Here is a 25,640-nt window from a genome sequence, read left to right as displayed (position 1 = left end):
ATGTGTTTCTATGTACTAACGGAAGTCCTGTCAGGGCACGGACTATATGAGATTAAACAAACACATTAAGATGTTTAACGTGGGATAATTTGAGCATGAAAAGCTAATAAATCAGAGGACGGAATGGCAGAGGATTGAATTGTAGTATTTCGTGCGCGTTTGGGTCTGCGCGTGCGCGCTTACGTGCGCGCCTGTGTTAAAAAAAGAAGGGGGAGTCACGTCGCTGACATTTCCAAGCTCCTGCTCTGATTGGCTCTTATTTGAGGAAGCTCACGGGTTCTTTCAACTAATAAGCGCCTCCCCATCGCTCTAAAGGACATTATAATGCAAGGGACCTCCTTTTTAACCACAAACCGAATTTTCGTTCATTTAGACCATATATACTTTTTAAATTGACCCAAAGTTGTAGGATTTTTTTTGGAGCGCATTTCGCCCTGGAGCGGTACGCGATGCTCTCTCATGCCGACCTCCTGGATGCTCGGCTCGGTGAGTTATCATCACTAAACTCCGGCCCTAAACTCCAGTGTAAGATTTCAACTTTTTGTCTAACGTTGTGAAGTGATAAATAGACTGTGTGGTTAATTGTGTTAATAACTAAGTGGTTTATCGTTGGTCGAAGCAATTTATAAGTAATTTATCAGCACAGAAAAATTATACCATAAAATACCAACGTAAATTTAGTATATTGTGTTTTTAATGCCACCTGTGCTGCCTGTTATATTTTAAAGACTCAAAGCATTTCATATAACTTTGTTTATAAGACGCTGCGGTACTCGGCATATTTACTCAAATCCCCTCTCCTACTCATCCTCTCAGGGATGAAGGATGCTGCAGACTTACTCGGACACCGAGAAGCTCTCAAATGCCGGCTGGGAGGTGGAGTTCCAGACCAGGGGCATCCGGGAGACATGCCTCCTGGTTCAGACTCTGTTGAAGGAACCACTCTCCTGCCGGGTGAAGACATCGCCACTGTAGGATCCAACTCTGCGGGCATGCCGGTGAACGGGAAGGAGCAGGAGAAGCAGCAGCAACAGCCGCAGCAGAACTCCGGCCAGACCACAAGCCAGCAGAAGCAGAAGCGGCACAGGACGCGTTTCACACCGGCGCAGCTCAATGAGCTGGAGCGAAGCTTCGCCAAAACCCACTACCCTGATATCTTCATGAGGGAGGAACTGGCGCTAAGGATCGGCCTCACCGAGTCCAGAGTTCAGGTAAATACAATAATGCAGAGACTCGCATAACAATTCAGGGTGGGGCTTTGGAAACAGTTTTTTTACGATTTGTAAATATCCAAAATAAATACATAAATACAAAAAAATTAAATAAAATCATCATCATAATAATTACCATTTCAATCCGCCTGGAAGATAGTGAACAGAATCGGTTGTGTCACAAGAGGAAACCACGTGCCTCTGTGTTATTAAAAGACATTTTTATTTTTAATCATTTGTCATTTTACCCTAATTAATTTGTAGTTAATTTTCACCCAATACCAACATATTTTGTGGACGTTTCAAGTTTGGATGAACTACTTGGAATTTCAAAGCTAACCATCGAAATGGCGCCACTTGCTCAGTCTAAGTTACAATAAGCCAAGACTTAAATGAGAGTCTATACAATATACTTCAAGTAAAGGAGTACATTTTGGTTTTTCAGGTACCGCGTGTGAAATATCTCTCCCCAGTATCACTGTGCATAAAAACGATAGCATAGCCTCGCCGTGTCCAGATTTTCCAGTAATAACTGTTTAAGAAAATAGTTTCTGCTTAAATTGAGTTGCATGACGCAAGTATCCCATAATATATTCAACTTTAACCTGATATCTGACTAATATTTAATTGTGAGAGCATCCGGTCCACAAAGGGCTCTGTCCAAGGTACTGAAACATTTCTCATTTGAGGATGAGGAATTCGATGGTCATCTGGCTTTTACAAATTCCAGAAAAAATCCGTGTATCGCCACTCATGGAGACTTTTTTTTCTTCTTCTTTTTTTCGTTTCTTTGTTTTATTTTGCAATTTTGTACTTCCAACAATTACACGGGGAGCATTACGGCTTTGATCATTATCTCTGATTTTTTTTTTTCATTTATTTAACCATCTAATAAAATAAATCTTCAAGTACTAGAAGATAGCCTTCCAGATATTTTTCTCGGACTACATTTATGAGAATTTCCGTAACAAAATATGATTACACATTTGTAAAAAAAAAAAAATCTCTCTTATTAATCGCACGTGATTATTTGACAGTTTTGAGAAAACTAAAGAGAGAAGGAACATGCTAGGCTCTAATAAACAAAACACATTACCAACCAATTTCAGTCTTATTTATAACAGTGAACGGGTTATTAAACCGTGATGTGAAATTCATGCAAATTATCCCACTGAAAGCAATAAAACCAGTATAATCATTAGTCACCGTAATAATCCATTCTTTATTCCAACCAGTGCAGGATCCTAACCGCTCAGTGCATGCCGGCTCATAGTCGGTGTTGGTAAACATTAGTGCAGGCCGTGCAGGTGCAGCCTTGAGTGGGCGTGTTGGCCCGAGCGCGTGCCTCCACACAGCCTCTCTCCTTTAAAATGCTCTATCAGCGACGTCTTAATAGGACTCAAGAATATATTGTACTTTTTTAATGGAATGAGAAATTGCATTTTCTTTCCCCCCGAGTGTAATGGGTTTGGGCGACGTTTCACGGCTGGCTGAGCGGAATGAGAGCGAGATTTCACTTTTAATATGGAGGCATCGACTCACGGCCTCGTGCGCGCATTAATCACACCCGAAGATGAAATCTTTATAAAGCCCAGCGGTGTCGCGCGTGCGTTTTCAGCTGTATGGCTCGGTGTGTTTGTGGGTTTTCTCGCGCATAGCCAACAGACGGGCATTTTTTATTTTCGCATAGATGCTGTACAGCGATGCGGGCCATTTGTATTTAAGCCCGCGCAATATTTAGGGCAATTTTCAGTTAATCTGCTTGTAAATAAGATGTTAGAAAGATAAATTGCTCGACTCCTTGCTGCAGAACTTGAGTAACAAACCCTCTGACGCACACATTTTTACACCACAGCTATTTCTGTCTCCTACAGAATATAAATGTTCTCTTACTTTTGTTTTATTTACTGGAACCTTTTTTTTTTTTTTTTTTACAATTTCTTTCGAAATACTTCGCTTCATCTTTAGAGATTCGAAACTTTCGGCACTCCCAAAAGCTTATTTTGAGGTTTGGGGTTATAAGTACACTATTAAAATTTTCTCTGACTGTTGGCCAACAATTATTCAAAGTGGTTGGCCTTAGAAAAGTCCTGGGCCAAGAGAAGAGGTCTAATAATAATTCGATTAAATTTAGTTAGTTCCACCTCAAAATGAGATTATTATGGTGAAGAATGCTATTATTGTGTCCATTGCAATATGGCTTCATATGGATGAGAACGTGGCATCTTTCCTGGTTAAAATAAACACACAGTGCCCAAGAAATATATCACGTATGTTTCTCAGTACCTCTAAATGTCGATTTGTGTCTCTGATTTCAGGTTTGGTTCCAGAATAGACGCGCTAAGTGGAAGAAAAGGAAGAAGACCACTAATGTTTTCCGTGCACCGGGTACCCTGCTCCCAACACCGGGCCTGCCACAGTTTTCTGCCGCTGCCGCCATGGAGAACAGCCTGTGCTCCTTCCACGCCAACGACTCTCGCTGGGCTACGGGGATGGCGGGGGTCTCCCAGCTGCAGCTCCCCCCGCTCTGGGTCGCCAGCCAGGCATGGCGCAGTCACTGTCACAGTGCAGCCTTGGTCCAGGCCCGCCACCAAACTCCATGGGTCTCTCTAACGGCCTGTCCTCCAACGGCTCCGGTCTGCAGTCCCACCTCTACCAGACGCCTTTTCCAGGAATGTCGGCCTCCCTCTCCGGCCCTACGAACGTATCGGGCTCCCCACAGCTGTGTAGCTCCCCGGACAGTGACATGTGGAGAGGAACGAGCATCGCGTCTCTGAGGCGCAAAGCGCTGGAGCACACAGTGTCCATGAGTTTCACTTAGTGACTTTTGACCACACCGCACCCTATTCCATCAAACACCCCTCTCCCAGCCCCGCCTGGCTCCTTCTTTTTTCCTGTTTTTAATCCAGCTATTTAGATCAAAATGAGAGAACGAATGAAGTAATCAGGCCTTAAATGTGAGGAGAGAAAAAAAGAGGTAAATGCCACCTCATAAAGACCAAATAATGATAATAACAAAAGGACAACATTTATTGACAAACGGAAGAAAAAAAATGGGGTCATTTATCTCGTTAATTCAAACGGATTTTTTTCTTACCAGCTATTGTTGATAAATACTATTGTAATGATCTTTAGACTATAGGCCCTAATTACCGAGAGCCAAACAATCGTCGTATTTACGTTGTCATTGAGCGTGTCTTTACGCACGTTATTGTGTTCAGGTGAGGTTGTGTTATGTCAAACGGTTATTTATAAGATTGGGTATTTTGATAGCAGCCTGCCACACACGCACCAAACTGACAGTGAGCCTACTGAACTGTGTCTCGGGCATGCACTGTGCATGTGGATTTAATAATTAAAGGAGAAAACGGTGCCCACTCAGACTGAACAGGTGCTTTTGTTTGGTGACCTCAGTCCCGTCTGCATGGGACGGGATCACACACACACACGGGCGATCTTTCAGTAGGCCTACTCTGTTTTAGGATGTTTTGTGTAGATAAAACATTCTTGCTATGTACCCGCTGGTCTTTTTTGTGACATGTTTTAACTTATTGTATGTGATATTACTTGACACATTTCTTAAATGTTTGATCTTACATCGAAATGCACCACATTGACGGGTTTGTACCAATTTAAAATGAGCAAACAAATAAAAATAATTTTCAAGAATGTCAAAAACAAGAATGATGTATGTCTCCATTAAATTTAAACGCATAATGATTATTTTGAATACATTTCCAAGGACGGTGAAGCGTTTGCTACGATATCTACTGTAATACTAGTTTAGGCGATTTGAACTATCCATTGCCTTGGATTATCCACAGTTACATGTTATCAGTACGCGTCTGACTGCTATATGACATAATTTTGTTGCACAAATTATTATTTTTTTGGTTATTGCTCAGTGACCTAAAGAGGTGTTTTTGCAGGGTTTATGAGGAGACAGGGTTAAAGGGTTTGTGAAGGGTGACTGGTCTTATGGTGGCAGACAGCAGCGGTAAAGATACCAGGCTGAGATGTCAGCGCTGTGATGTGACGGTCATTGATTTTAACCATGACGGTCATCCCACTGAACACACTGGATGGACTGAAACTAAACGGAGGGATCGCAAGGCTACGACTCAAAGGAATACACCAGCTTATACTGTATAACTTATATGCTTAGGTAAAGGTTGGTGCTATGACCCTAGCACGCTAAAAAGGAAGTTAAAAATTGCTCCATTATGCTATCCAAAGAGGTCATTATAGGAGTGCTAGACGACATGAAAATATCCACATATTATTCTATGAATGGAACAAAACCAGGACCGTGGAAAGCAGCAACCACTTTATTTGATCAATGATTTAAATGTAAAGTTTATTCTAATATGGAGCCAGAGAGGAAATAGTAAATTGTTGTCATTTGCTCTTAGCTAGTGGATGTTTGTTAATCATATTGTTATTATATCAAAACCGGAGATACCTCCGTTTAATTACTTACAGTTTATAACATATGGATCAGTTTAGGACTTTTCCATCATGCAATTTTAACTCAAATGGTTATAGCTAGCAATTTTAGACCAGGATGTTGGATAATACCAATGTAAATAGCATACCTGTTAAAAGTGGGATTGTCAGTAAGCTAGAAAACACAAGGATCCAAACGCATACTAACAATATATATAAAAATATTAAAATTATGATTAAAATACAGCAACAAGCTCTTGGCAAGTGTATCAGAGGTGTTATATAAACATTAAGCGTGGAGCTCAATATTGTGCGCTTCAGTCTGTTCCACAATGCATTAGCAATAACGTGTTCATGGGCAAATCACTATTTGTGTGCCTGTCAGTCAGCACCATAACAACACCATATTAATTAAATCAAATGATATTTTAGATGTTGCTTTGGGAAGTTTTCTTACCTTTTTCTACATGTTACACATAAGAAAAGTTATATATAAGTTATATATACATAATATGTTTTGTCACTTCCAACAGGACAAAATTGATCCATGTGGTTAACTTAACCAATGTAGTAGACTCACAGTTAGTGTGTAAAGAGTCGGCGATTAAGCTGGTAAAACCAAGCTGAAACAGATAATAGAATGGTAGTTATATATTTAAAAATGCAACCCAGTGAAGCATTTATGAATCAAAACTAATCATTAACCCAAATCTGGTAAACTGACATGTTTTCAGATGTAATGGATAATATTCATTATTCATTACATCAGATTTATGATTAGCTCTATAATGTTTAAAACATTACATGCACATCATGACAAAAAATACAAATCAACTGTATGAGGCAGTTTGCTTTTGTACCTTTTCATCATTTGACATTTATCTAAAATTCCTCATTACTTGCCAATCAGTTCTGTAATAGGAAAACCTCTCACCTTGTTTATGTTGCTTTGATTTTAAATTATCCTGATGTGATGTGTGATGTCTATAGCCTCAGAAGCAGCCCTGAATGTGGTAAATACAATTTTTCCATTATGAAAGTTAGCAGACCTCACTGTCTGTGTCAAAGAGTGTAAGTGTCAGCTTAGCCTGAAATCACAGTAGCTCAAATTAATCAGCGTGTTAACCTCATCTCGCTGCCGGTGCTGAGGCCAATTTATGGTCACGGGATGGTAATTGATGAGATATGGCATTACCATAAGCAGTCCCACTGCCTGTAAACTTATAATTGGAGTTTCTGTAACAATGCTGTGAGGTTAAACAAAGGATTAATCATAATTAACAAAAGTATATTACTTTCCCCATATTAAACAGTTGGCTCCCACCTTTTCTATTAGCATAAATTTGTTTGCAGTCATTTATGGAATTATTGGAAATACCAACTCAAGTCGAGACCCTGAAAAATTCATTTATTCCATTCTGTGTGTATATATGAGAGAGCCAGAGAATAAAAGCCTGTGCTTCTGCTTGGAGAAATTAACTTGAATGAGATGGCCTAAAACAAAGTTTTCCACCAAGCAATAAAAACTTTTTTGACTTAAGGTATTTTAGGATGTGTCATATGTTCCCAGCAGGAGCACAAGTGGCTACACTAACAAATGCAGTGATTGTGTTACATTGTTTAGTGTATAACACACCAGCATATACAGAGGAAGGAAAACCTAAAAACAACTGAAAGCAATGGAAATCGTTATGAATGTAAATGAAAATGGAAAACGCTGCAATCCAGCACCAGTGTCAACCTGAGATATGAAGCAGATGTTTAACCCACTCGACCAACCTTTCTGCTTTCACGTTACATTTCAAAGTAAATGCCATCTTTTGTAAAACAGAAATTTAAAACTTACTAATTACCAAGTTGTTGTTTCTTTTTTTTAACTGATTGACTGTTTACATTATAACTTGAGGCCATTGCTTATCCGTCTTGTAAACAGTATTTACATCCTAGTGGGAGTCAATCAATGAATCCAGGAGGCCCACCCACTCTCCAGAGACTTGCAATTACCAGATACTGCGTGGCAGTTGATCAAAAACGATAACAGCCACAGCCAAAATGACTACTGCTCCACCCATTCAGACAGGAGCTGTAGTGGTGTCAGCCTGAGTGTATGTTGTGTTTCTGCTAAATCTAGTTCTATGCATAGCTCAGCCCACCAGATCCGGCCCTGTGCTGACTACTGTGTCCTGGGCTGCAGTAACAGATGTGAAATCACATTACCCAAACGCTGCAATTAGTCTCACTCGCTCGCGGGTTAATGAGTTTGTGGAAATGTGCGACCCATTCCTCATTAGGTAATTTCTCATGCACTGATGAGAGAGGGAGAGAGAGAGAGATGTGGGTATACCAAGTTAGTAGAAATGACACATAGTTTGCTGCAACGTATACTGTAAAGCAACATACAGCTCAGGGAGGGGGTTTTATCACCATACTCACATAGGTCTTCTTCTATTTGCATTAAAATAAAAATATTTGTGACATATGACTTGAATTCATAAAAAAGGGTCACCATTTCCTCTGTTATGTCAAGAGTTCCTTTGCAGAGGGTTTGTAGTGCAGCTTCTGTCATCTGCTGCAGTTATATATGACTTTCTCATTATGGTGTGACTATGCTTTTTGCCTTGCTGTGAGGCCACAGAGCCTGCGTGTGAATAGACAGCCCAGGGCAAAGCTCTGTCACCACACAATGGACAACAACAAAAGAACTAATTAGCAATCAATTACCGACATGTTTCTGTCCTGCACCTTTTATGTGGTTAGAGTGTAGGGCAGGTTACCACCACTCAACATGTCCCATTCACACAGACACATACACACGCGCACACACAGACCACCTTCTGCCTGTATGTGTGTGTGCGTGTGTGTAGTTTCTGGTTGATTTGGATGATTGCAGGGATGTATGTCGTAGCCCAGGGACACACGGTTTTCCGGAAGAGAATGTAACCTCTCTCATAAAGGTAAAAAAAAATAAATCTTCAAATTAATCCAATTTAGGCCTTTAGAGGAAGTTGCTTTTCACCATGTCTGCACCCAAGAGTGCAAAAGATAGTTGTTCATTAGCCTCATCTGTGCCAATCAGTCTCTAAACTCTCCTTTGTTGTATCTCATTGCTTCTCTTCATTGTTATTATTACTTGTAGTTGATGTAAAGGGCAAATTTCATTTCATTAAAGAAGACTGAATCCACAATTTCATAAAAAAACAGCATCGGTAAAGTAGATTTAGTGTCTAATTTGAGCACGTACCTTGCTCATTTCACCATGTTCCTCTCTGTTGCTGTGTAACACACGCACACTCACACTCGCACACACAGTGACATCTGGGCGAAAGTGTGCTGTGAAGAGTCTGCGAGTGCCTCTCATGATAACAACTCTGCATCTCAACAACCTACATCCATCATCATCAACACTAACATCTGCTCTGAGCCTCAGCCTTAAATCTCTTTCTACTCCCCCAGCCCTTTACTCCTCTCTTTTTTCCACCCTCTCTTCCCCTTTCTTACACTCAGCAGCTCTTCTTTTGCTCCTTAAGATGTTTATGAAAAGATGTTTATGAAAAGAGGCCCCTTTTTATATAACTCTCCTTCCTGTGCTCTGACCAAATCCCGTCATCTGCTGATTATGTGTAGACATGCTTTTGTTTAAACCAGCCTTAGAAATCAATATTTAATGATGATGTTATCAGTGCTTTTATGTGTAATTTAGCCCGAATGTCAGTATGAATGAGACTCTGTCAGGTTTATGACGTCAAGCATTTATTTTCTGTTAATGGGTGCTCCTGGTGGTACACAAACCAAAACCCAGTGGACGTCTGATGGATTTGTCTGTTTCATTTCTGTTCACGCATGCATTCACAGGCAGGCGTGCATGCATACACCACATAACCACCTTTAAACCCACACACACACACACACACACACTTTATTTGATTATTATTTATTATTTTACTATTGAAAATAAATGAAGTGGAAATTTGATGTGTAAAAATAGCTGATAAATTCCAGAAATACCACACTGTGATTGCTGTATAATACTAGAAAATGGCATTGAATGCAATGGCACTGTCCACATTAGTCTGAGCTTAAAACACAATCAATCAAAGCAAGTTTGTTTCCAAACAAACTGCTTTTTTTTTGACAGTCACCTCTTCAGCTCTGGGAGCCAACACTGTTGAGAGGCAATAATCGTGATAGTTTTTTCAGTCATTTTTCTCCCAATAACAAGCCATTTTTAATCCAATTAGGAGTGCTAACGTGAGAGGCATAATACCACGGCCCCTGGGACAGATGAGAGAATATGCAGGACATTTATCCCGACAGTCAATATTGGATTTCTCACTAAGCAGCTGTGCCTGCTCTCTCTGACATTCTCCACCTCTGCACAGTGATCCGTCCTGATTAAAGCGGCTTTTCTACTTTATCAACATTCATTACATGACCTGGTCATGCATGGCCACCAGGAGTAGCAAAGTTACATGCCTCACGTCGGGGTTTTCCTACTGCACTTTTTCTTTTTATTCAACTGTCTAGTGAAAAACGATATATCACTTGGCGTTCTGTTTCATTCTAGACGGGGTTTTGAAATTGTAAGAGCAGACAAGTGTGTTCTGGTATTCCCCGAAAACTTTTCTCACCTACACTGAAAGGGTAGATTTGTTTTCAAAGGTTAAAGCAGAATACAGCTGGGTAAACTGGTTTAGTATTACAGCATAAAGCAGGTATGTGACTAAATCATCCAACTGTTGTGATGCCTAATTTTGTGATTTGATTTTCTGAATCCATGAATTTTAATCCTGGGTGAATCTGATTTTTGCTTGTATTTGTTGTTTTGCTATTCGTTCACCTTTGTTAAGACAGAAAGATAATTCAATGTGAAACTCTTCAGGTTGAACAAGTAACAAAGAGCTGCCAGTAAAGCCAACAGCAGCTAAACAGTGCCACCTTCTGGTAGCTGTCTGGTAGCTCGCAGCGCTGTTTTTTAATCGTTCATGCCATTTTTTTTTCTCAAGAAAATCCAGACAGATGGTCAATAGATTTTATTTCACCTCGGTATCACTTAATCACTTAATGAAATATGTCTGTTAACTCTGCAGAGAATTATTTTTCCATCAAAACCTAGTTAATAAAACAGAAAGTGGACGAAAAAAGGGCTGCTGTTTATAGCTGATTGCAGTCGATAAATTTATGCAGTGTACTGAATCATTGTCATTGAATACATTGATTATGTAGACTAATCAATGTGTATTAGGCTGGATAAGACTGCCCAGACCACAGTGAGCCTGAATGATGAAGGAACACATTTAAAGGCCCACCCATCTCTGCCTTGAGCAGACATGTTTCAGAGTGTGAGGAAACTCTAAGCAGGTGGAAGAAAATGTTTATTTTATATATTTTAAACTGATGCACAAGATCAGTATGAGCTGTATAAAAAGATTTTCATTATGCTAGCATTCAGGCAAAGTCTGTCAATATATAAAGCAAGAAAAGTTCCCCTCCTCCGAAGAGTTAAGAGATAAATAATGTTGCCCAGGACTTAGCTAGAAGTATTTGGAGCTGACCTAAAATTATTTTTTGAAGGAGTAAGAGGTTTTAACAGCCAATTAAAGACCTTCAACTATATACTTGTCTTCTGCACTGTTCCTGCCTGCCTAACAAATGGCAACTGTCTTGCCACAAGGTACTCTCAGGCTCTCTCAAGTTAGCCACTGACTCACATAAATAAAAACATCAGACAAGTGTCTGCTTTTTTTTTTCCCACAGTCACTGCTTGAAATTGAAAAAATGATTTCCAAGATATGAGCTGAAAGGCCACTGTCTGACATACAGGAGCCTCCAGAGACTTTGTACAAATAGGAGCATGGCCTGAAGAACCAAAGTGTGTTCTATAACAATAAAAAGTGGTCCTAAATCATTAACCCAGCAGGTAAATGTATTCGCTTTTGCAAAAACAACATCAAGCCACCAAATCCCTATGACTAAGGGTGATTTTTGCATTATTTGTTTAAAGAAAGTTTAAGCAATAGCTTAAACTTTGGTATGTGTTATTTTACCATACCAGGTTTGGTGAGCACTGATATTGAGGATCATGCTTGAGTTAGTTACTACACTTTATGTAAGACTTTGTTTTATTACCAAAAAAACAAAACAAAGTGTATAAAGAAACTAGTATAATAGCAGCATACACATGAAATAGTGAGTTTTATTTTATTTTTTAGTTTGAGCAATCGATTTCATCATCCAAACAAAACTGGAGTTGATTTGTTTTAAGTGATTATCTTACTCCCTAAGCTTTTCTGTCAAATCCTGCTCTCTGTTTATATCAGTTTACCTAATTGTGTTTCATTGGGGAAAGTGGTCCCTGTTGGCTCCAGAACAATTATTTTGCATCACACTTTGTAATTATACTATTATGTAGAATTATTCTCATCGTCTGCATGCACCATCAATCATCCCTGTATAATTTGTGAATGTGCTTACTAGGAAACAGACAACAAAAAGCTCTTCACATCATGTTCCAGTGGCTCATTTCAGTGTATACAATACCTCAGTATTTTATTCTTAATATTAGCATAATCCGTGTTTGTTCAATAGCCTCGCCAATAATAGATTGAAGATTTTTTTTAAAAGATGTACGTTAAGAAAAAACTGTTTTTATCTAAATGTATTTTGTGCATTTATTATTTTTCTTTTTAACGTGTTGTCCCTATAACCCATAAATGCTTCAGCATGATCTCTTCTGACTACATAATGCATCACACAAAAGTCTAACATGGTAAAAACCAAACCAAATAAACAGGCCAGTGTCAGATGGGAGTCACCAGACCTCCCCTGAAGAACTTGGTTGGAAGGTAATTAAAAGAAGAGTGTGTTATCCATCGCTCCTCATTAATGCACTTTGAATTAGCCACTTTCAAGGGAGAGGAATGGGGAGGAGGGGACAAAGGAGAAAATCCATGCAGACTTTAAAGTAATCTCTCTCTGTCAGGTTGGTCCAAATGGGGAGGGTCAGCTCATTACAGCCCACACGGGAGATGAATGGGTCAGTCAGGCAGTGGGGAGAGCCGGGCTGGACCGCTGTGTTGACAGACAGATCCGCACAAGAACTGTGTGTTCCTGTGTGTGTAAAGGAGGCAACACACAATGAAGAAAAAAATCAAAAATACTTAGCTACATGTGTACGTTTGCCAGGGAGCAGGTGTTCAAAAGGAGGTTGCATGCTGGGCAGTAAGACAGGGTTAAGACACTAATGTCTGCAGTCAACAATCACTGTGATTTAACTTTAACCACATGGAGGGGTGACTGTCACATCTTGCCAGCTGGGACAATCATCCCAGATACAGCAAATCACACTCCTTTAAGTTTTTTTTAAACTGCTTCTATCTTTAGGAAAATCCTGGTAAACCAAATCAGTTGCATTTTTGAGAAAACTGTGGGAAGGATTTGTCATTGCCACTTGGAGCATCATTGAGAAGTTACCACTGATTCGTGCATTTCTTGAAGCAAAAATAGACCTGTTTCTGCATCTGCCACCAGATGGTGTTGTAGCCTTTTGTCTGGTGAAGACAGAAGCAGCTGGCTCCTCGCTTGTTTTTCTTAGTGATGATATTTATGGTATCTAAATTTAAAACATTTTAAACACATCTGAATTTGATGTTCTGATTTTAATATTCAAATGTACTGGGGGGGTTTTCTGTCCGTTTTTTCATATCACAATTACTGGGATATTCTTGTGTGCTGTTGGTTTAGTCATGCTAGTACTGTATTTTTATGGTTCCCCAAGAATAACACATTTACAGAGAAAGTTCATCCATGTGTAGCACAGGATGGCAATTCATTCATTCTTTCTCACCCTTCATTCAGTCAGGGTGATACACTGGGGGAGGTAATAGGGGAAGAGTGGTTGTTAAATATGGTTATTAGATTAGAAAATGAACTCTTCAAATAGGCCAGCACTGAGGGAATTGCTGTATCTGTTCATCATTTAGAGCAGTATAATCAGACTCTGGGGTTACGTGTTCATTAAAATCTATCAATTCATTTAATAAATTGGATTTTAACAATTACAGTATGTATCACAGCTCCGCATCACACATACGCACACATCACATGACATGAAATTGCTAAGGGACAAGCATTTAACACCAGGAAATACACACACATGGGCACTCACCACGTAGCATTTTGCGAGCATTTTCCCTTTCCTGTGGTGTCATTCAGATTAGCAAAACACACTTTAAACAGTGAGACTCTGGCTAATAGGTTGAGGCATCTTCACAACGCAATGACTCTGTGAGGCAACTAATTATTAACACTGACTACTGGCTTTTAGATGAAAGTAACACACCTCGAATAGGTCATCAGCATTAAAAGTCAACAGGCTGACAGGCTGTTATAGTAAATGTTATTCATTATGTTCATTATTTTTTGTGGTTTGTTGTTCTGTGTGGCATCGTAGACCTTAATAACGATGGAAAAAAATGTCAGCTGTAATTAGCTCAAGGCGCACTTACGCACAGTCTCTCATCTTCATTTCAGATGAATGACAGAAAGAGAGGGCTATTTTATCAGATGTGTGTATGAGCGCTGACAGGCTGATCATCATCTCTTACACTCAGCTACATCTGAGTTTGACCTTTCACAGCGGCAGCACAGGCAGCTAAAAGTGGTCAACTCTAAATGACTTTCCTATGTCAAAACAAATTGAACTACATCGCAGACTCTCGCTCTCCCTTGTTGGCTCTTTCTTACTTTCTCCTTCCGGACACATATTCCGGTCTTTTTCCTTTTTTCATGTGCAGTATACGGTATGACTCACTGCTCATTTTGTTCTCACTTTGTCCAAAGATGTTATTTAGACCACAGCTGTCCATTTTGATTTCCTGGCTGTCAAATTGGCCAGCAAAAACAAGTAAAATGAATGAATAAAAATCTAAGCAAAGAGGTTATATCTCTCTAAACACAGAAGAAAGCAGGCTATAGCACAAGCACAAATCTGTGGCAAAATTTGGTGGTATTCTACTCAGTCTAATAGAGGTCTACTTGCAGTATCTGAAACAGTGGAACACAAAGCACCTTTTATCAAACTTCTATCAAACTGCTATGTGAAATATAAAAAATCATCCTCTCTCTAATTATCCTCTCTAATCTGATGAGTGTTTGACTAACTGACCTCAGTCAGTAAGTCAGACTTCAGACTTCTTGCAGAGAAACACCTCATTTCCTCACTATTCCTTTATTAGAGACGGGGAGCTAAAACACGTCCTTAAAAAGATAGTTGTCACAGTTGTCACAGATGTCTCTTAAGTCTTAACTCATTCACTGCCAGCCATTGGCAGTGAATGAGTTAAACCCATTGACTCATTCACTGCAATTGACGGCTATAGACGTCAATGGCAGTGAATGAGTTAATAGTAACCAGCAAGTGAGTCAAAAGTTGTCGCACATATTAGTCCCATCAGGCCACAAGTTGCTGATCAGAAAGCAGAAGCAGGAACAGAAAAGATTCTTTATATAGAATCAAAGATGTATTAATTCAAATAATTAATCATTATGGAAAAGATGCTTGGTATAAACTGAGTGTTTATCAATCAAGTAAATTTCTTTCGACCAAATTCCATCAACATTTTACATTGAACGTATGCAACACAATGGCATCGAAAATTTACATGCAATCAAATTACTGTACTTAAATGCAGCATTTTGGAAATGGGGATAAAACACAAAATAAGCAGTAACTCCAGCCTATCCCACTTGTCAGAGTACACTTCAGCTCATAATTCAAATAAAAAACTCGATTTAGGATCAGTGAACACTTTAACATGCTTTTCACTGAACTGTGAGAGGTTGTTGAGGTGCACAGAGAGAACATACATGCTCAGAAAAACTCTAAACCAAGCTAGAAGATTCATGGCAATGTCACCGTGAGGTAGCAGCACTAACCACTGCAGTTCTGTGCTCCCCGATGCCCAAATGTCAGGCAAATGTAATAGACTGAAACCAAATTGAAAGTGGTTCTTTAGCTGAAGGTTGACTCATGAGTGGCACTGCATAAACTCTGACTCATTCAGTATCTCAAAGGACATCTGAGAATTCATGACTTTTGCAATCTGAGCATTCATGTCCGAAAAGTGTATATATAAAAGAGCGCATGAGGTTCATTTTCTCTCCGCCAAAGTCTCAATATATCCATTTGTGTGACAAACTGCAGGAAAAAGTGGAGAGTGCAGATGCTTCCACCCTGGACCACTGCACCATACAATTAAGCAGTTAACATCCAGTCATCTATAAAAATTCAGAGCAGGCCCATTCAGTTCTGCTTTTGTATCAAGATGGCAAGAGGAAAATATCGAAGGGACTTTATAAGAGGGCTTATTGTTGGGGCACAGATGGCAGGTGCTTCAGTCAAATAGCCTATTCCATTAACAGGTGTTTTCATAGGAATGGTGAAGTGACATCAGCATTTAGATCTATGGAAATTTTACAGAAACACAGAACATTTGGTCTGACATTGCCTATTTGATGATTGTGATGCTCCTGCATTAGTGTGATATGCAAGTAAAAATAAAGCGGGAGTTCTTCCTCCTGACTGTGTCAGTAAGAAGAGTCCATCAAAAAATAGAGTCGTATTGTATTAAGATTCATTTCGATCCTTATTACAGAGATGAATGCACACTGAAGAGTTCAGTGGTGCAAAACCCAGAGGCACTGGTCTAGAGACACATGTGGGAGAAGTGGTATCAGATGAGTCATCGTTCATCACGTCACAGGGCAAATGTGACGCACAGAAAGAGACTGGTACAGGCATGAATGCTTGACCTCCACTGTAAGGGGGATCCATAACCTCTGTAATAGCTCAGGAGTATTTTGCTATCATTGTTTGAGTGCATTTTTCTCCTTAGAGTTAAGGATCACTGCAAATCAAAATAAAGTTGTTCGGAGTGATCCTAGTAATCCTACCTACCCAGTTATGCAGTTATAGTGAATCATTTCTATCCTTATGGGAGTGGTCCCATCCAGGGTGACAACACAAGAGATGTCACAGCAGGACTTATTTGTAATGTAAATAACGTGAATTATTCAGTTTTGCTGGAGCAGTTAACAGATTTCAACCTTACTGAACACAATGAGAGTTTCTGGACAAATGTGTTTCCAGCACCACCATGGCCATCAAAACAGCAAATGAGGGAATATCCTTTGGGGAAAAAATACGGTTCATCCCTCTTATCAGTGTTCCTGAGACTTGAAGAATCAATACCAACAGTATTTGGCAGTTCAAATATGTCCCACGAGCTATTATTTTTCAATGAAGAGTCACCAAATTGACCACAAAGCACTATGTTAGCCTGTCTACTCAATGTTAAGCTGTGTAGCGATTTTAATAAACACTGACATGTTTCAAGTATTGCATTTCCTCCAATGAATTCATACGCAGTAATTATTAGTTTCTAAACATCTGAATTCCCTAAAAACAGCCTTGAATGACCGCTTTTATTCACTCATTATCAAAGTCATTTTTAAGTCCGCACGGCTAAATGTTTGTCACTAACCCTCTGATGTCGGCCTGCCTGCCTGTCTGGGCTGCTATAAAAGCTGCGATCTCACAGGCAGCTCCGTTATTCTCCCCTCAGCTTCAGGACACACTCCTCGAGAGACGCACTTCAGCATGTCGATGGCTCTGCGCACACAGCTGTTTCTCTTTCTTATCTGCGTTTCATTAAGGATGGGGCTCGCTCGCTACATCGAGGTAAGGTCGCGTTTGTAGTCGAGCAAAGTGGAATTTTTGATCAAGTGAGGCAGTCTGAACTCATGTCTGTCAAGTTTTTATGAGCAGCCCAGAGATGAAATCTTAGGTTTTCTGTTCGTTTGTATTTACTTGTTTGTTTTCCTTCTTCTTTTCAGGACAACGAAGCCTCAGATGGATTATATTCTTTGCTGAGTTTGGCCCAGAAAAGAGAATCAGAGGATTTTATTTTCCGCCGACCTCTCAGTAAGAACTGCTTAAAAATAGCTTTAAATCACCGAATTATAACAATTGCTGGATTTAAAACAGTAATTGGGTGAATGTTTATTTATGCACCAGTGCCCATTCAGTCACTTAATTAGAACATAGGCTACTAAACAGTTAGATAATTCATGCATTAATCCAAGCAAACATTTTTAAATGAAAACTGATGCTGTCCTCTGAGTAACACTTTGACCTCATGAGAAATTATTAAGGCTAAACTCAAATCCAGTATGTTTTCTGAACCCAATATATGTGTAATGTATTTTGTATCTGGCTGTGTGTGTGTGTTCATATGTGTGTTTGCCTCACCTGTATTCTGGGGGTGTATATATTTCATAGTCACTTATGGGGACCAATCCAGTTTGGTTTTTAATCTTTAATTCTACTTTGGTTACTTGGTGTGGTCAGGGTTGGTTTGGGACTGGGCGAAGGTTAGTTAACGTAAGTTAAAGTTTAAGAGTTAGGCGAAAAGTTGTTATAGTTGGGCTTAGGGACCAACTGTGGCTCAGGAGTTAGCATGGGCTGTCAAGCACTTGGAAGGGCAGTGGTTTGATCCCCATTCTACCTGTTGAAGTATCCTGGGGTATGATGCTGAACCCTGAGCTGACCAAAAAAATGAGTTTGGGTGAATAAGACTTGTAATAAAAAGTGCTTTGGGTGCTCAGCTGGGGAAGAAAAGCTCTAAGTACTAGTCTCTAGAATATTTAAATGTATTTTTGGTCTGAAATGGAAAACTGACTGTGTGTGTGGTTTGTAGGATGCTTGGACATGCTGGCCACTGATGGCCTCTTCACCTTTGTGGCATCAAAGCCACAGCTGGCATGTGCAGCTTTCATCATAGCTGAGCCCAGTGAAGTCATCAGTCTGGAGCTGTCTGACGTCAGCATCGACTGCAGCGCTGGAGACTTCATAAAGGTTGGCACACACACTAAAAATAGCCCCCACACATATCCAACCCCTCTTTTAAGTGAAAGGCAGGGACTCCAAGGCTTTTTTCGGTTTAAACTCTGAATTCTATTTCATCTTCTTCCTGTGCATTTGAAATTAGGCCAAACAGGGTTAAGGCGGCGTTTAAGGGCCAAACACCACACTGGATGCTTTCTGCATTGGTCACATTACTCAGAGCAAGAGTGGGAAGAGAAGGCTTTAGTTCTGAAGCCAAGCCTGCCAGTGCAGATTTCAGTTCATGGCATAGGGAAAGGGGGACATTAGAATTTCATAAAGCCTAGGTTTACATGCATGTGATCTAGAAACCAAGAGCAGATTTGTGTAAATATTAGTAGGATTAATGTGCTCAATAAAACAAAACAGCACACCTCATTTTAAGACATGAGATTTACAGAATATTTTTAGAATGAAATTCATGTTGGATTATGCTTGTAATTAAATATTATTCACAGCACAGTAGTGTAGAATGTGCTGTATGGCATGTCGGATTACCCAATAAAACATGATGATTCATGTCTTAAGTTGAATAGAAAACACAAAGATTTGTTTTCACCAACCCACTGGATCAGAATCATTTTTATTTGACCAAGTCTGTGCACACAAACCAGGAATGTGACTCCAGTTCACTTACTGCTGTCAGCATGCAAGAAAGAAACATATAGGGCAGGGGTGTCAAACTCAAATACACAGTGGGCAAAAATTCAAAACTGGAACAAAGTTGCGGGCTAACGTTAGTATTTATTGAAATATATTTATTCCTCCAGATATAAGAATGAATCTTTTCTTATGTGCTCAAACACGTTTTGCTGAAAAACTGAATATGGAACAAGCAAAGCTTAATACTAAACAATATATATATTAGCTGTATAATACCAGTAGGCCAGCTCTGATAGTAATTTGGTATGGCTTCGTGGGCCAAATGTAATTAGGCTGCGGGCCAAATTTGGCCCGCGGGCCAGAGTTTGACACCTATGATATAGGGGGAAAAATCTTGGCAATTAGATTGCTTGTTTCTTTCTGTAAAAACGAATTGGCTTCTTACATAAAGCTGATGAGTTATCTCTTAGTCATATAGTTAACAGCTTAATTTGGACATGCTAGCTGTCCTTGGCTTCTTCCACATTTTAAAAATTTATGCCTTGTATTTTCAGACACTGCTTCATGTTTTGTATGTGAAGGTGTGGAATAAGTGTGCTGAAATTAAGTAAGTAAAGGCATTAATTTTTGTATTTACTACATATCATATGTTCCTCTTCAAGATATTTGATGGCTGGGTTTTGAAGGGAGAGAAGTTCCCCAGCAATCAGGACCATCCTTTACCCCTCTACGAGCGCTACACAGACTACTGTTCCTCCACAGCACCAGGAGCCACCAGCCGCTCTTCTCAGAATGTTGCCATGATCTTCTTTCGCATTCACAGCCCTGCTAGTGGCTTCACCCTCGCTGTCAAGAAACTATACAACCCTTTCCGTGAGTCTTGTTATGCATCACTAAGATCAGTTTGTGGCCAAAACATCTAAAACCAAACATTAAAACACTTTGAAGTCTTCGCGTAAAAGATTTGTGTTATTTTTTTGTTTTGTTTTTTTTATATGTCTTGTGAAATGAGGGGTACATTTGTGTGCACGCATGAGTGTACTTCCTGGACATTTGTGCTTGGTCGAGCTTTAATCAAGGCCAAGAGCGAGCGTAACGAATTGAGTGAGAAGGATGCACCTGTTTTCCAGCTGTTTGACAAACACAGCGTTAACATTGTGTCAAGAAACATAACTGTCACCGTCTGGCTGTAAGACAAAGACAAGGAAATAAAGGCTGCAGACAAAAAAAAAAATCCAGCAGTTTCAATTAATTATTTATAGGTTAACAGTGGTTTATCCCCTTGTTCACCATTAAGTGCAACCGTCTGCAGTTTAGGCCTTATATATGATCTAATCAAAGTGACAATAAAGCTACCTCACATATTCCATGCAACATAACAGTGTTACTCATTTAATACATAATAAAAGTCAGAGTGTTTCTAGAACATTCCTTAAATCTAAAAGTTTGGCTGGCAAACAGAATGGAGCTAACAGCTATATAAAAGTATGGATAAACGACTGAAATTGTTAACTAGCTCCACAGTCTAAAGTTTAGACTGACTTAAACTGAATGATATGTATAAATGTTTGATGGAGGAAAAGCAAAAGTAACAATGAATGAATGATCAAAATGGTAAGGTAACCGTTACTGATGGGTAATATTTACCAATGGTAAGCTAGATGGTGACTGTGATAGTGGCTCTTACCAAAAATTGGCTGTAAAAGATACACATACAACATTTAATTGTTTAATTAACAATTCAAACGTCTCTCTTCACATTTGATTAGCTCGGTTTCTTTACAACAAAAATGTGAAGGGAACAATATGAACAAAGTGGCAGCATTTTCAGACTCCCTTTTCCGTAATGCTTTTATGAATTCACTTTTCTTTCTTTCTTTCAGTTCTGTGATCAGAACTAGAATTGGATTTCCTTTCCAGCTGCCACCCGCTGATTCTGTCCTCTTTGTGACGTGAAGTGTCAGTAATGAGTTTCTCAGGTTATGGAGAACTAGAAATGTGAAATCTCTTCTCCTGTCTGTGCATGTGTCGATTTGTTCGTGTGGAAAGCCTGTAACATCATGTCTCAGAGTCCAGAGGGAAGCTTCACCATGGTGATGCCACATCAGCGCAAGAACTGCAGCTTCTCCATCATCTACCCCGTGGAGATCCGACTGACAGAACTCAGCCTGGGGCAGGCCAAAAGCAATGAGCTAAGTCCACAGGTAGATCACACACATGCATACACGCATGCATGTGCCCACAGTCACACACACACAATCTTCTTTTCTCTGTGAAATAAATATCTTACTGAGGCCAAATTCTGACACTTTAAATAGACCTTTAGCTTCAGCTGGACATTTTAAACGCATTCAGAGTGTGATATATATATTTTTTTTATTAAAGCTATTAATAATATTTGCATGTTTGTCTATGTCATCACACAAATTTTATTAGTACTTGGCAATTTTGATTTTAATTTTATTTTAATTTAATAAAGTATTGTTTAACTACAGAGATTTATTAATTTCATTTTCCTAACTGTAATGGGGAAATCACTTTAACTGATCGATCAGAGCTCAGTAGGCGTAATTAGCACCGGGATGTCATCTTCCTACATCTAGAGGGAAGCTGATGAACACAGGAAATGGAAAAACAAACAGTTATGAGACTGAAACTAAAGTGAAGCCTGGAGCTTGAATGAAGCCTTTCAGTGTAGAATTTCATGTTCTCATTGTGCCAGAGACGACTTTCTTCAGGTATTCAGGCTCAAAAGTATGTTATGGTAGGTTAGGTTAATCCAGTGGTCCTCCAACTGTGTGGCGGGTTCAGAACAGAGCCACTGCAGTTGGAGCATGGAAGACTAAGGGAAAAGGATGTAAACTAAAGTTGGGCATGCCAGAAAAAGTTTGAGAACAACTGGGTTAATTGGTGATTTTATATCATGAATGATGTGATTGGTCCACCGTCTCACTTTGTTAGTCCTATTACAGATGGATGACCATTCTATTCATACCAGAATCTATTAGGATAGTTTCCAATTTTCTGTTGCATTCACCACATGCTGATATTATACCACAGTCAACTGAAAATATTGTCATTGAAAGTAATCCAGGATTTTGGAGAGTCATCCAAAAACAGTGTTATGTTTGGCAAATTGGCTGCTGAGCCTCACTGCCACTGTAAATTACTCTGTGTTCATAAGTCCCACTCCAATAGGTGGAAAAAAAGAAAACAGAAAATAAATCCTCAATGGCAAATGGTCTAATGAGACTAAATGAAAACATCACTGTGGTTAATAGATGGAAGAGTTTTAGCAAACCACTTTAGCTAAACTAAATATTATTCATTGTGTGTAGATTATAATGTTAAACCCTCATACTAAATGTTTGAAGATGATCCTCAGTTTTTAATGTTAAATAAGGAATAGTAATGACAAATGGAGTCAAAAATAATAACCATAAGTCTAATAAACATTTTTAATAACAGTTTATGAATTTTAGAAAAAAGCTAGCAGGTGAACACAGCAGAGCACTTACCAGTCATATCGAAGTCTTACCCCTGAAATACACCATGTCCTTGACTTTTCATCTGTTACACAGTTTTGTTCGGTAAAGTGCTTCAAATCACACAGAGTGTTGCAAGGGCAGAGGGTGTAGTTTCCACGGGATCTTTTATTTTGAAAACTGACCAGATTTTCTGTGACATTCCTGTGCCTGATGTCCTGCCCTCCTCATCTACTCTGTGCAGCTTGACAGAGCCTCTGTTAAATAAACAAACAAATATATAAATACATTACATATAAATACAACAATGCAGAGAAGCTTCTCTGGTGTCTGGTAGAACCAGAACGCTAAGCAGAGGCTCCCAGATTACTACAATTTCTGCTATAATGACAATTCCACTATTAGAAAAGTGAGGTTAACTAACGTTAACAAGAGCTGAAGTGTGTAATGGAAAATGTGTTAATGGAAAAAAAAAACATAAATAAGTAGTACTTATTAATTACTTAATTAATAGTAAGTAATGAGTAGTCATAAAAGCTATTACATGAAATGCAACTCTCTATGAATAAGGGAAGGAGAAAAGTGGTACAAAGCATGCTCATAAAGGTGTAATATAATAAATAATAAATTAATAAAGTAAAATATTCATTTTTAAATATCTGAAAAACAACATCCTGTTAACTGCCTCTGTTTAAATTCTGAGGAAAACTGTATGTATTCCAAATTCAAATATTACAAAAATTGTTTGTGTAAACATTTTTCAGTCAAATGAAGTCATTTCATTTGAATCCTTTGCAGTATTACTTTTTCATTGTGTTACAAGCACCTGCTCAATAGAGAACCATGAAACACTGGAATCACATCTCCACTTGGTTGGCCTTTTCCAGGTTAACATATAGTACTTTTATTGGTCCAAAGAGCTCCACAGGAAGTTTTAATGGCAGTTTTCTATGTAACAAAGTAAAGTCTTTATCTGGACTTCACCATCAAAATATTTTGTTGATCATTTATTTTACAGAGACTGGCGTGGTCTGGCTGCTCAGGGTCAGGTGACTATGTGGAGCTGCTGGGAGGGAATGGGGTGGATACCTCTAAGATGTTCCCTGTGGCCGACCTCTGTTTCTCCCTCAGCGGACTCGGTGAGTCTGTGTCCATCACTGTGTCCAAGAAACACTTTTACTAGTAATTATGATGTGCTGTAAAAGAGTCCTACAAAATAAAAACATCCCACATAGTGAAATATCCAATGCAATTCACATTTTATGTTTACATATATTTGCTGTTTTTACTTGTAAAAATACTGCAATACAGATACAAAGTAAATGTTTTTGCTGCCAATGTAACCAGAGTAAGTAGGGCTGGCTACAGAACAAAAATTCTTGGATGGTAGAGTGTAAAGTATGTGTTTTCCTCTCCTTGTGGCCCTTCAGCCCAGATGAAGATTGGTTGTGATAACTCAGTGGTGAGGCTCGTGTCCAGTGGGAACTATATCAACCGTGTTTCCTTCCAGTACCAACTACTGGAACACAATGAGCTTCCCAAGGCCCGAGAGAACAGTTTGGAAAACTTCTGCACTGTGGAATAAGATGTCACAACACATACGCATATGTACACTTGTGAGCACACACAGTCATTCATCTCTCTGTTAAAAAATACCACTTTAATGAAAGTGTCACATTTAACTAATTGTATTAGTAAGTATTTTGTATTGTATTTGCCAAATATTTTATTAAGCTATTATGTTAGCTTTGATCATAGCCTATTTATTTAAAAAGAATATTCTCCTTAAAGTTATGGGTGATAGTGGATTTTTTTCCTTTTTAATTATTTGTCATTAAAATTTGTTGTTTGTGGTTTTTAGTTAGTTTGACATCCCTGCTGCCTCTTTTCTTTATATTGCCTCGACGATTTAAGAAATAAATATGAACTGCATGATGAAGCACATTTTCACTGTTTTTGTGAGCAGCTCTCCTTTTCCAGGTCTACTTCGATTTCATTATATAACTGCATATTCCCTCAGGGCTTGCTTTACTGGCATGTTTTGTGGCATCCATCCATTTGACTGATTAATGCTACTTTCTTTAGAGCTGAAGAGAGAAATGCTTTAATCTAGCCAGGCTCTTAATACAATGAGTGATTATGAGCTACTGCATTTTTATGAGTTTCTGTGAGACTGAATTTAAGTGACGTGAACTTGAATTGCATTTCATTAAATTTAATTCAATTAAATTCAAGTTAATTTATTGTAGCACTGAATCGTGACAGCAGTTGAGAAGTTCCAGTGCACTTTATACTGCGAGGTAAAGACCCTGCAGTATTAGTGAGAAAACACCAACAAGTAAGCACGATCTTGGTGACAGTGGAGAGGAAAAACTCCTTTTAAGCAAGAAGAAACTTCCAGCAAAACCAGACCAGGTTCACAGAAGGGCAGCCATCTCCTGCAACCACACTATCTGGTGTAGCGGCAAGCCTGGGTCTTTCTGGGTGGAGTTTGCAAACACCCTCTCTTCCTGCGTGGGTTTTTTCCTCCCACAGTTGAAAGACATATAAGTTGGCCATAGGTGTGAATATGAGTATGAATGGTTGCCTGCTTCTCTGTGTTAGCCCTGTGATGGACGGGTGGCCCGTTGAGGATATACCCCAAATCTCACACTATGACAGCTGGGAGAGGCTCTACCCCACATCTGGCCCTGAACTGAACGGATGATAGATAAACATAGATGGATGGCACTGATCCTTGCAAGTGAAAAATGTATTTCTTTAGCATACACTAATGTACATTATGTCCAAAAGTAAAATGTTCATATTGCTGCACACAGATACACCACCTTATATCAAAACTAAAAAAAAACATGAAGTCTAGATGGAATCTTTGCATTTTAATCAGAGATGTCCTTGATATACCTTTAAATGACAGCAATTTGAACATGTATGAGCATTTCAGCATTAAGATTA

General features: G+C 39.1%; 2 protein-coding genes across 2 annotated transcripts; both read left to right on the top strand.

Annotated features, from left to right (window-relative positions):
* Positions 1-387: 387 nt before the first annotated feature.
* Positions 388-4,843, top strand: LOC309718276 (homeobox protein orthopedia B-like). Its single transcript, XM_082553358.1, is given in 4 exon segments — positions 388-525; positions 817-1,211; positions 3,530-3,734; positions 3,737-4,843. Coding segments are annotated over 4 exon segments (972 nt in total). The 5' UTR covers positions 388-449; the 3' UTR covers positions 4,033-4,843.
* Positions 4,844-17,255: 12,412 nt separating this feature from the next.
* LOC309719545 (corticotropin-releasing factor-binding protein-like) lies at positions 17,256-24,896 on the top strand. Its single transcript, XM_082555701.1, has 7 exons — positions 17,256-17,394; positions 17,550-17,637; positions 18,413-18,570; positions 19,863-20,073; positions 21,250-21,404; positions 23,704-23,824; positions 24,116-24,896. Exons 1-7 carry the CDS (start codon positions 17,314-17,316, stop codon positions 24,268-24,270), a joined length of 969 nt encoding a protein of 322 aa, XP_082411827.1. The 5' UTR covers positions 17,256-17,313; the 3' UTR covers positions 24,271-24,896.
* The last annotated feature ends 744 nt before the right edge of the window (positions 24,897-25,640 follow it).

Source organism: Aulonocara stuartgranti, assembly GCF_965226115.1.
Source record: "Aulonocara stuartgranti genome assembly, chromosome: 12".
NCBI lineage: Eukaryota > Metazoa > Chordata > Actinopteri > Cichliformes > Cichlidae > Aulonocara > Aulonocara stuartgranti.
This window is presented reverse-complemented; position numbering and strand designations above follow the sequence as displayed.